The sequence below is a fragment of the Manacus candei genome, unplaced genomic scaffold, assembly GCF_025592945.1.
Source record: "Manacus candei isolate 608988 ecotype Guabito, Panama unplaced genomic scaffold, ASM2559294v1 h1tg000056l, whole genome shotgun sequence".
NCBI classification, from domain to species: Eukaryota; Metazoa; Chordata; class Aves; order Passeriformes; family Pipridae; genus Manacus; species Manacus candei.
This window is the reverse complement of record NW_026138104.1, coordinates 6,272,594-6,286,014: the sequence shown is the minus strand read 5'-3', so window position 1 is coordinate 6,286,014 and position 13,421 is coordinate 6,272,594. Positions and strand designations below refer to the sequence as shown.

Sequence of the window (13,421 nt, the reverse complement as noted above, 5' to 3'; positions counted from 1 at the left end):
TGTACATAAAAGCCCAAAAAGTAAGAAAGCATTTAAAAGGATTTATGATATTAAAGACAACATTAAATTCATATTTTTCAATTTATTCCATCCAAGCCATAAAGACTGCACTATAAACTTCCTATTCAAATCACTTGTTACATTATTCTTAGGTGACTATAATTTCATCAGCAACTACACATCTTTCCCCTCCTTCCCACCTAGGAATGAAAAAATCATCATGAAATCCAGTCCTTTTGAGCTTTACAAATGTTTAACTGTGAAAAATACTGCTGTACATCCATGTTTTAGATTTTAAAATAAAAACCTCCAATAGCACTGTTCTACACATTCAACAACATGTAAAATATTCTCACTACTTTCTGTTGCAACTGAAATCATTTTATCAGCATTCCTCTTCAGCCAAATACCCCACAGAAATAACAGCAGGATACTCTTATTTTTTCCTAATTGTTCTCCAAAGTTAGCCAGGAAACTCGTGCCATTTTTGAGATAACTTTTGTTCCAAATGAGTTTATTAAACCCATTTTTATAAACCATATCATTTACTGTTTAAATCAATTACAAGCTTCCATTCACTTTAATTGTGTATGGTTTGAATTCAAACAACTGGCCACAGATTTCATTATTCACTTTAATTTTACTTATGAAACTTGCAGTAATTGCTAACAAACTCTATTCCCACTAAATACTTCAATTCACTTTTGTGACTTCAATTTACTTTTGGACTTCTGCCCTTTCAGGACAACTTTAGCTGGAAGGGAGGGACGTACATTTTTGCAAATGCAGGTATTGGCAGCTTGCAAAATGTTCTTAAAATTTTCTCTATACTCAAGATTACTTTGTTTCATTTTGGTTTTGTTATTTACCTTACTATTTTTCAAGTTTTGACAAAGTGGTCATTTGACATATGTGCCTTCTCAGTAATAGTAGTTTTACCAGATAACAATGCCTGGCTTGCTTACTTTAAAATAAACTTAATTTCTTTTTTTTAAACTGAAGCCTAAGAAATGTATTACAACGATTCAAATCAGCCATCAAGTTTGTTTGTTTCTGTGCATTCTTATCAGAACTGCTTTCTCTGAAACTGCTGGAAAAAGCCCCTCAGGGTACCACGGACTGACAGACTCAGGGCCTTTTTTGCTTTAAACAATCCAATATTCTACAATAATCAATGTCTCCATCCAGAAACTGTAAAACATCATCAGTTTTTAGTTTTTACTTACTGGTGATAGACAAATTAAAGTTAGAAATATTTATTTCAATTGTGCTTGTTTCAAGTTCAATAACTTCAGGAAATGCTGCTTACATTTAAAGAAAATGCTTTCTAAGAAAACATCACATAAATATAACTAAGACATTTTCTTTTGAAGAGATTTTAGAAACAACTTCTACCAACGCTAAAACAACATCAAAAACCACACATAAGCTAATTCCAAGATCTACTTGGTAAAAAAATGGTAACAACGATTTTTTCCAATATCAGATATTGGAAATTCTTGCTGAAAAGTCTTCCAAGTTTAAATACAGCTTACGAAACTTCCAGCATTTCACTTGAGTCCTTTTTAATTGTGATTTATCCCTCAGAAAGACACTCTACTGAATTTTGCCAATTTTTAAGTTTCGTTCTAGGTCACAAAATGTTTAATTACCAGCATAGAACTATCCAAATTTTACCAGTCTTTCACTGAGATTTTTATTTCCAGTGCCTGATTTTTCACTCAGTGAAAACCTAGCAGTACATATTTAGCAGGTATAATTTCATTGTACATTGTTCATTAACATTCAGAGCAACAACACTCAGACTCCAGACCCCTAGCTGATCTATCCTAATGCAACAGAGAACAAGGAACTCCTAACAATTTCATTACCAGCAGACACAAGACTGTTGCCAACAAAGAACCTTATAAGTAGAAGCAAACTCGACCCAAGTAAGCTAAAATTAACAAAAAAAAACTCAGAAAGATAAATAATACAGAGTATGTTAGCCATCTAACTAAATTTTTGCCTTTACAACTAGCACTTAATTGCCCAAAACTTGATTCACAAGCACTTTCACCATAAATAAACTCACGGTACTTTTAAATAATTTTCCAGTGCAAATTTTGCTTTGATAGTCTTTTAAGTCATATTCACAAAATAACAGCAACTGACTCACAATCCATCCTACCATCCAGACCAAGGGAAGCACATGTCTAGCTTATGAATTAACAGACAGAAAAGGGATAGACCAGCGCTACACAGACACAGAGCAGGGACTACACTACATCCCATGGTCAATGCTGAAGCTGCAAAGCACTAATGGACTGCAGAGGACAAAATCATGAAGTCACTCTGAGCTCCAGCCACAAGAGAGCTCTGGGATATGATCATCATCTCCTAACTGTGCATCAACTCCAGAGCAGAATTTGTTTACGCATTCTGACTAAGTTCCTAAAGAGCCCTTTATATCTCATTAAAGAAGTTTTACTTTATTTCTAACTACAGCTCACTTCCAAAGCAAGTGAATGTATTTATTATTGCAGCAGGTGCCTATTGAAATGTTAGTTTCTTATTAGAGTTCCTCCAGGTTGTCATTTAAGGATACTCCTCAATCCCTTTCAATTACGGACTGTCAATAAAAAGTAGGGTCTCACTTTACTCTTCACTTTCAACTGCACATTCTTGCCCTCTCCCTGTAGTAGGAGTTTACCATGTGGCAGGGTAAATAATTTCTTTTTCATCTGATTACTAAATCTGTGGGAAACTGAAAAGTTTACCTTCCAGCAAGATCAGTAAATAGGTTGATGCAATCCACACTGAGGTTATATGATTACCATACACAAAACCACCACTGAAGAAACACCCAGTCATGGGAAAACCACAGTCCACACTCCCTTCAGCAGAGGTCAGCAGCTGTCCTAGATTATACGAAAATTGCACCTTCCCTTTCCACAACTATCAGACCTGCTGGCTGACTCCAAGACTGCTGGATTCACCTTTCAAAGGTGTACATAAGACCATTACTGCTACTATTTACCAACAGGAAAGATTAAGTACTATTTTAAACCTTAAGTGTCTCCTCATTAAGGCATTTCATACACTTTAGTTTTGACTCTGCTCTTCCTTTTCTGCAAAAACAAGAAGATCTGCAGAAAATAAATCCGTCAGCTTAAGTTACTGTCTTTTTCTTACTTTATTAAATACAGGTTTAGAGTTTACTATTGTTAATACAGCATTATTCACTATATTGTTTGATCCACTCTTCAAAAAGATGGGTAAAAAGAAGGTGCTCATACTAACTGCTAGAGCTCTCATCACTGTGGTTGGTAATCAACCTTATCACTGGTACAGAATGGACAACTTCTGCTACAAAAGTAAAGAAATATTATTTGTCTATGAAGAAAAGGCTTCATCCCACAGAGTCCTACTACTGAATTTCACCAAACTCTCGATTTAGAAAAATCTGCTCCTGAACTAAAGAACTGATTCACTTTCAATCATCACTCAGCAGCACAACAAATAGTTTGTTTTTAAAACAGTTACAGATAAAGTTCCATTGGTCCACTGAATAAGCTAATAGTTTTAATAATTTTATCCAGCATGCTGTGGAATTAACGAGTTTCTTCCACCTCCTTCAAGAAATCTTTTCATACAACAAAAGGAAGAAATGTCATAAATAAGCACCTAAAACTTAAAAAAAATTTCTAAATATACATTATGATTATTAGCAATATAAATCATAAATATACAATACCAAATCAATAAATATACAATATATTATATAGTAATAAATATATTTATATTACCAAAATATTTTAGGTTTATTATCAAGTTTTACTGTCTTTCCCAGTAAAAAAAAAATAAATACACATTCCTGCAAATCTGCTCACAAGGACCAGAACATTTGTAGCTAAGCACTTGCAAAATGCATATACCTCGGTGTGTACATATGACATTACACCATCCACATTCTTAGACATTAACACCAAGAAAACTCATCAGAACAGTAAGACAGGGAGAGCTGCTGACTCTAATAATAACAACAGCTACAGGAAAACCTAGCATATAATGTTTTTATAGACTTGGGAGATCCTGATGCTAACCCACGGGGTGGGAAGAGGGCCTGGACATTACATAAAACCACCACATTGTTATCTGGCCTTTTCCCAAGCAGCTGCATGAAAGAAGTCTTGGTGAAAAGTCACACAAAGAATGCTGTTACACAGCATTCCTGATCATCATCCACTGGAATCAGATTTCAAAGTAACAACTTATACAGAAAAATCAAGCCTTTTAGGCTTACAGAAGTTCGTGGACAAAGGTAACTGCAAGAAAACTATTTAATTGGGAGATGCACAATTAGACACAAGTGAACAATCTGCTTAAACAACAGACTGCACATTCAGTATTATGAGAAGATAAAAGAATTGGGATTCAAAAAACTATAATCACTTCAAATGGTCATGATTTTATTTTCTCCTCACTGAGTGTCAAAAATCCAAAGGAAACTACTGCAAAAGTTAAAGAAACATTACTGAACTGAAAGGTTCAAAACTGCCAAACATCAACAATTCTCAAGTATCTTTAAAGAAATGCTCACTTGTCACTGTTCCGTTTTTCAAAATAAAGTGTTTATAGTTTATGCAACTCCTAATCCACATACAAGAGTACTAAGCTAAAGAAAAATTAATTTTTCAATAGCCTTCTTACACATAAGACAGCAAATCAATAAGCAACTCATATACATATCAAGTTTTATAATTTTAAAAAACTTTTATATTCAGTCATGTTTAAAAACACAAAGATGCCCCTAAATGAACATGCATACCAAATTTATCACGGAATTCTGTCAATAAATGTATTCAAAGAGAAAAGTTCCTTTGTCAATTAAATCTTACTTTTCTATTTTTTATCAATAGGAAATTAATAAATAAAAAAGTGTAAAAAACCTAGTAAATAGTTTAATTCATAGAACTCCAATCTATGAACACTTAAGAAGTCCTAATGTTTATATAAAAACAAAGACCACAAAATCCACATATAGGGAAGAATATTTTTGTTCACAAAACCTAACCATAGCTGTAAGAGAGTCATGGATATTAGGCAAACAAAATAATAAAACTTATTCAAAGTTTCTTCCTAAAATTTCTGGCAAATGCCCCACTCATAGTTGTGCAATATCCCACTACTTTTAACAAATTAATTAAATAAAATGTGCAGCTAAACACAGTTAACTCCTAATAATCCTTAGGATAGATAAACTCATTGGCAGACAAGCCACATCATGGATACTAGTTCAGGTTACACTCTGCTAAATCCAAGTGTATTGTTTCCAAGATCTGTGCAAGTGCAGGAGCAGAATGACCACTTTCACAGTGTGCAGAGACCGAACAAACATGTGCAAACAGACCTCAGCTGCTTCTGTTCAGGGTCAGTTCAGGTCTCCACAATGGAAAGCACAGGAGGGACACTGAAGCAGACTAGGATATATTCTGCTCAAATCTAGACAGAATTCTCTCTTTGGGCTCACTACAGGTTCTGATTACAGCAGCAGCAGCCACCATCACAAAGCCAAGAAGGGATGTACTCTCCAGTGTACCCAAAGAGGTTACAGGAAGGAGTACTGGAAAGGTGAGCACAGAATAACTGATCTTTGCCACTTCCTGTCACTTCAAAAGTGCCAAGTGGTATCAAATAAAACCACAAGGTAGCAGGTTCAAAACAAACTGGTGTACACTTTGACACATCCTGCAGCTCAACTACAAAATGCCTTTCCACACAACATTATGGACACTAAACCTTTATACAGAAGGGAACACTCTAATAGTGTGATGGAACTCTTCTTTTATTAAACACAAAAATACCATCTCTGGTTCAAGAAGGCCCAAACCATAAATATTTGTAGGCTGGGAAAGTATTCAGAGAAGGCACATGAGAACCTTCCCAAGAATCTAGTCCATGGTGATAAAAAGAGCAGGCCAAATGTTATTCAGCCTCCATGATATGCTCCTCTCCTCTTATTATCTCCTGTTGTCACTTTTACGTTCTAAGATCCATGACAGTACTGCTCCAAAAATACTGTGTTTAAGGTATCACTGAAAACTGTAAGTCTGTATTTGCCACAGATGATACCAGAGAACCCAACATTAACCCTTGGCAACTGTACTGATAACCACAATCAACGCACAGTAGATGGCTTCGACCAGAGATATAGAACCTAAAAAGCAAATCTAAAGAAAAGGTGATCACCAGAAGGTCAGATAAGCAGCAACAGGCCAGTAAAAGGAGAGGGAGCAGGAAGAAAAATGTACACAAAGGAACCCCACACCATTTGGGAGTAGGAGGCAGGGACAAAAAACCTCACAGAATACCAACACAACCACACCATACACCACCATAATGTATAGTCAATTATTAATACTTACAATCAGTTTAAAATACTTATAAAAAACACGAGTTTGATTCTCAAACTTCTTTGTCACACATTACAGTGCGCCAGAGTTCTTAAAGGCAAGATAACACCTTTACAGAAGGGCTGTAAGATCAGGCTGCTTTCAGCTACAGTTGTGTGACTATGAGTGAAGACAGCCAGTGTACAGGCTGCTTCTGAAAGAACAGTCCTGGCCACCCCCTTACACCAACAATAGCATGGGGGGCTGGGTCAGGGAAATGATTCCATGCAGTAGCAGCACCTCACCACAGGTTAAGAAAATCATGGAACCCTACAGTAAAAGCTCACTAGACCATTAAGATTCCTGACATAAAAGAAAATACAGTACCTTCAAGGCCCAAAACACATTTCTTCACCTTATTAAAAAGCAAATATCCAGAAGACTGTTAAAAAAAAAATCTACAAGATCAGCAGATCATGTGTGAGCTCAGCTATCTGCATATTCAAAACAAAAACTGCGTTGGTTTTCTGGCTACAAAATGAAGTTACTTGTTGCCAGAAGACAGAAGGAAGTATAACTTTATATCACTGACATAAAATCAGCAGTTTCTTCACTTGTTCTGAAACTCTAAGACCATTTATTTCTATACTTAGAGAAGGAGACTCCATAATTACAAGTTTATAAAGTTAGATCCTTAGAAGATTTTATCAGAAATCTTTGTTTCAAAGTTTCTTCAGGAAACCTGCATCATTTTATCATTTCACTTGGCAGTAAACGGTGTAACAGCATTTAAAAAATTTAAGTATTAACATACTGTAAATGCCATTTTCAACTGGAAAGCCCAGTATATGATCTTCAACAATATTTCCTTAAGTTTGAAAATCTTCTGACACAACATCTTGTTAGACAACTCTTCGAAGGAAATTTCAGGTCAAGAATGTAGATTTCTGAAATGCAACACCAGTCAGAGGTTGTTTTTTCCAAGGTTCATATCCTTCTGTAAAGCTGTTATTTAAAGGACATTTGGTCCATTGCTGTGTTGAACACCATGGACATGGTCTGTTACTGAGGCTGGATGTTTTCAGAAGGAAATATAAATTCTTAAGCCTCTCACCCTATGAGATTTTCACTATGATGAAAATACTTGGGCATTAAAATTATAGTACACTGTAACATCTTTGCTATTTAAACTTAAATAATTTCAATCTTATACAGTAACTCACTTTCAGACAAGAATTTATAATTACAATAGAGCCATAAGAGATAACTAATAGGATGCTCAGATCTTCGATGCACACTGTCAAAATAAGTTCTCAAGACTTTATGCAAAGGAAAATTTCAAAACCAACACAGACAACAGCAAAGCATTCCCAAATGCTACTTGAATACTACCTGAAAACACTTCACAAAGTTTATTGTATACTTCAATTGATTTGAGGTTTCCTTATTAGTTATTTCCTAAAAAAGAGAAAGTGTTCAGCTGCCATTTCTGAAGAAATGAATTCCACACGGCCTTGTATCAATCTGTCTTGAGAGGAATGCTGAGGAAAAGGAATAAAACTAAAGTACTGAGCTGGTACTTAAGATGATAGTTTCACTGACACATGACAACACAGCCTCAATACAATCTCCCAACACACACAAACAGCACCGAGTTCACTAAGGTGTGTGAGAGAGCAGACACTAGAATGGTAAACCTGCAGCATATACTGAATGAAGCAGTCCAAGGGTAGACAAGGGAAAGGGTAGATCATCCCAAAAATGAGCAGGCTCTGTGTTCCTGCAACTCAACTGCAACAGAAATATCAAGCCGCATCGACACTAAGCTAGGGTGTAATTAGCTGAATATCATGTATACAGCATAAAATCTGCAGAATACAATTTACATAGACACAGACTATGCAGATTACATAGACTGTCCAAATGAAATCCATAATCCGGATCAACACCTTTTCCTCTCACAAGGGAAAGGGCTCAGTATCAAACTGACCAAGGCTATTTACAGATAAATGATGGATGAGAATTTAGAAGTATCTAGTAAAGACAGAAGAAGGGATTCCAGAAGGGATTGAAAAGTTCATTGCAATTTTTCACTCATATCACCCAGCTATTAGTACAAACATAACCAAGACAGGCTCAGTGGATATCTTCTCTAGCAGTTCTACTCAGCAGGAGCAGAACTGATGATAACCTGAATGGTGAAATTAGAAAGATGCAAAGGAAGGGTAATCACTACTGCAGATTTCCAGTTCTAACTTTTTTGTTACAGACCCTATTAGTAAATCAGGCATGAAAGAGCCATCCTTTGAAAATGCACTGGTGCATTTAGTCTGGGCTATAGACATAAAAATTCCACTTTCCTCTGTGAATGGTGCACTTTTAACAGCTTTCTATAAATGCTCGGGCTCCAACTAAATACATTTAAAATTTATCCACTTTACACATTAAAATCTTATGTTAAAATTCCGTTCTTCTCTTCTTTTTTCCTAAAAATGAAACTAAGAATAATGGTAGATGTTCTCAAACTAAATTCAACCTAAATTGAACAAATAAAAGTTACTGTAAAACAGTTATCTCTTTCCAAACCAGTCAGTGTTTTTACTTATGTTTAGGTTCCCTATAATTTTTTTTCCACAGATTTTTTTCCCTCATACAAAATAAGAGAGTTCACAAAAAGTAAGAATAAAACTTACCCCCATTATCTGTTCTCTTTAAAGCACCATCCTTATGAGGGCATAATTCACATCTCTAGGAAAAAAAGCAAAAATAAAATAAAAAAATGGAATGATCATAGAAGCATTGAAAAAGAAACCACACACATCAAAACTGATATCTGACATTAAGGAAGCTACCATTCTTTAAAAGTGAATGGGTGTGTTTCCCCTTAACCTTTATTTGAATATTACTGTTAGTTTGTGACAAATGAAGCTTTCTTCTCTAGATCTTGAAACTATGACATATATTAAAGCTACTCACAGCTCTAGCTCCAAGATTTTATTCCTGGATTCCATACTCTGGAATTCTGGAGACAAGCCTCCAAAAACTATAGCATGGGGTAGACTTACATGCTGAGAAACTTGGACAGAGTCCAAAAACTCCCTACCATATTTCCTTCTCCTATGATGTCTGTATTGACCAAGGTGTTCAATCACAAAGGTGTGCCATGGACGTCATCAGCACATGTGCACACTGTTGACTGCACAGTCTCTGCTGACTCTCACTCATACTGAGAGCCTAAAAAACCTCTCATTTTCTGCCTCAGAAAAAGGAGGTCAGAAGTTGACTCATCCCTAAAATTCTTCAAGACTGCATGTCTGGAAATAAGCATTTTGACATAACATTCTTCCGACATACTTCAAGATCACAATAGAACAGTCTTTCTGCTACCACTGCCTACTATGAAGTTCCTAATATCAAGTTTATCTCTAAGTGTCCTAGGGCAGTGTGAACCAATTCCAAACCAGAGATGACAGAAAGGGAACAGGTTTGACACACATACCACTTCAAATGCTCCAAATGACATGCAGAGGAAAATCATTATAGGAGATCCTATACTTGGGAATCACCTTATTGTAAACTTTATGTGTTCTTCCCAGATTAGGGACAACTCAAAGCATACCACCCTAACAAGCTTTTTAAGCAAAGGAAAAATAGTCTGATAATCAGATGCAAACTTACCACCACATCCTCCAAACTGAGAGGGGCAGTTGCCATTAGCACAGATTTTCTCCGTGCTCCCTGAACAGTGCTATTCTCCATTACCAGCTAACTAACAAGACAGCAGATATAGGAGCCTATGATGCTAAAAGTACCTCAAAAACAGGTTGTGCAAACTTATGTGAGGCACTAGAAATTCCATTCCTGAAATTCATATAGCTAAAGTACATCTTGGTGACTATCTTAACCTTTAGGACTAACTCTCTTAACCTGTGAGAAAATTTATATTAGCAGCAAAGAGGTTTTCACGAAAAGTAGAAGAGAAAAAAATTATTTTTGCTCAGTGTATTGGTATGGAGAGCTGCACACAGAAAGAAGAATCTTTAGGATTCTAGCCTTTTGTCTTCTGTTTCACTCATCTGTCCCTTACATTCTTTCACTAAAATGAGCAACAATCTATCAAAAGGCAGCATTAAGTCTATGGTGAAATTAAGATATAAAAGTGGTTGAAAACTTCTGAATCATTCTGTAAGATGCCTGTAGACTGGGAGCATTACATCTTTTTCTTTTTTTTTAAAGTCAAGACACTAAAATGAACTGATCAGTTCATTTTGAACAAAATCCTACATATGCAGTATATATGTGAGCTAAGTTGTATCTTAAGACTTCAGCTCTCCAAACATTAAATACTAAGTGCTGCAAGACACACAGTAGTAGTAGTTTCATTTCAGTGAATATATCATACACTGACCAGATTCCTAATGTAAGAAGCCTGGCATATATTCACAGTAACAGTGCATTAAAGTTTGTTCCCACCCCAAAGCTGCAAGCTGGCAGCTTAAAGCCAGTGAGAAGACGATGATATATCTGAGACAAGGGAAGCTGCTAGCATAGTCTACCTTGCCCCACCTCTGCAAGTCTGTGGAAGTTTGACATATACTTCCACTAGCAGCAAAACAAGTTTAGGAGGTTCTCCCCTCCACCACTCCCTCAGCTGCTGACACAACTATCTGTACAGGGCTGCCCCTTAAACCAGATCAGTGATGTGGAGTGAAATGAACTTTTTAACAACTTTATTTCAGGTTATATCACTGATGCAATTTAAGCATAAACCCACAATCAGTTGCACCAGCAAAACTGAAGACAGGGAGCCACAGTACTGCAGCATTAATAATTAAAAAGTTAGCAAGCTTCTTGAGCAAACTTCACCACAAAATAAATCAAAATGATTCCAGGACACTAAGCTGCAAGGAACTAAACCAGTCCTTTATGCAGAAGAGTTAAACACAGTCCATTCACTCTCATCAGAGCTCAGCTTCACCTGATTTATTTTTGTCTCCTATTGCCAAGAGGACTCAGGTCCATTAGACCTTCCCCAATTACTTCTCTGCAGTCCTGGCTGCAATCTGAGAAGATGGAAGACAGAAAACTGAAGTGGAGGAGGGAACTTTGATAGCAGGAGAAAACTTCAGTGCAGAGAGTTCTGAAGAGTATCCTCCTACTGGCAGGGAGCAGGATGCCTGCACTCGGCTCTCACCTTGCTGGAGATGGGCAACTCTGCAGTGATATCTGCACTCTAATGACACAGAGCACTTCTGGTACCATGAATTCTGGGTACAATCTGAGATAAAGTAGCACCCTGGCAAATTAATACACCAGACAGTGATCCCTTCTACTCCCTTCTCTGGTCATGAATCTAAATCCTTCTCAGCCTCCACACTCTCAGATTCTAATCTGTCACCCACTTCTGCTCTGCCAAATTACAATATACACCACATAGTAACACCAGTAGCTTTGCCAGGTGGGAACAGCAAACCTCATCCCTTAGCAAATTATCCTTTTATTTTACACTTTATTAATAGTTCTGAAATGGATGGAATAAAGTTTTAACCTTTTTGTCATGTATGTTGATGATGAAACAAGTACATGGAAGAATGTGACCATTCATACAGATGGTCTCTAATATTTAAGCACACGGAGCATGGCAGGGCTCTTTTCTCCGGTTGTGTGTTTTGAGTCTTATCTCTAGCAAAGGATTTCTGACACAGATTTATTGTCTGAGCATTCAAAAACACTGTGGGGAACTACTAAACTAGCTGTGGGGGGCGGAGGGGGCGGGTAGCAGGGGCGGACACAACACTCACAAGATACCACAGCATAAATACAGCAAGCTGCTATGACTGATCAACAATTCAGATAAACATCAGCAGGTTAAGCTGTGCAAATGTGAACACTACAGAGGCTGACTGTGATCCAAGAGAATAACCACATCCTTCGGTGTGCTGAAGGGCACTAGTCCTAGAGTAAGGAGGTGCAGCAGGTAAAGTAGATCTAAAGAGGAGTGAAAAAGACACAAATACTGGCTGAAGAAACACTGAATGAAGTTGTAGAACATATCATCATCCCTTTCCTTTCTGTCCTTACAGAGTGTAACATGGACATCTCATTTTTGCAGCTCTTTGGTGGAAGAGCCTAGTTCATGGATCTAGCTTCTGTTCAAGCAGAACTGGGGTGAACTCTCGGCAGGAATTGCTTTGGACTTTTGGTCTCCTGTAGAGGACTAAAGTAAAACCACTCTCAAAGCTATGCAGCTGGAACAGTCTGACAGTGCGACTGTCACAACTCACTTCTGAGCTACATAAAAAGCATCTTAATTAAGCAAACGAAGACTGATCCTATAACCTTGGCGTTCAGGCAAATGGAGACTGCCTGGGCCTGATGAAAAACCCACTGCTTCCTGAGGAGTCCAATCTTTAAATCATCACCCAGCAGAGAACTAAAGTGGTCAGAAGCATGAGAGACCCATGCAAACGGTGAAAGAAATGTTTATTCCCCTGACATTACTAAGAAGTAAAAATAACCAAGAAGAAATAAAGAACGGTAAAAAAAAAAAAAAGACGCAAGGTATCCGCTGAAGATATCCATCAAAAAAAGTTCCAAGACTGAAGGTGAAAATAAGAGAAGAATAAGCTAAATAGTTCGAATTTCCTATACTGAATCAGTTACAGTCCAACTTGGCTCCATGCACTGTGGCACAAAGTGCCCTCCCTCTATTTTAAATGAAAATGCCTTTCCATTTTAACTAGGACTAAGAGCTACCTTAACCAGAAGTGGATAACATTAGACAAATCTAATTACTCACATCTTTTTGGTTAACCTAACTCTACCAATTTTTCAATTGGAAAGGTATAGAGAAGCTGATTTAATCCAAGAAACTACCTTATTTATACTGAAAGAAGAACAAAAGGCACGTGGTAGATAGGAAAGACAGAGACAGGAACAAGACTATACAAGTAGGAGAGAAGAAAGCAAATAATAATAGGAATATAACATTGTTCTTCCCCCAGGGTTCTGTAAATTTGGAGCACATTCATAAAGCATCATCTGCAG

General features: G+C 36.9%; 1 protein-coding gene across 8 annotated transcripts in view; it reads right to left on the bottom strand.

Moving 5' to 3' along the window:
- The window catches only part of MLLT10 (MLLT10 histone lysine methyltransferase DOT1L cofactor), a 123,185-nt gene that overhangs the window by 91,254 nt on the left and 18,510 nt on the right, over positions 1–13,421 (bottom strand). For all 8 annotated transcript variants that reach the window (XM_051802317.1, XM_051802311.1, XM_051802316.1 and 5 more), the window contains one exon: positions 9,068–9,122. In XM_051802317.1, the coding sequence (XP_051658277.1) occupies positions 9,068–9,122 (55 nt within the window). The remainder of the gene's footprint in view (positions 1–9,067; positions 9,123–13,421) is intronic.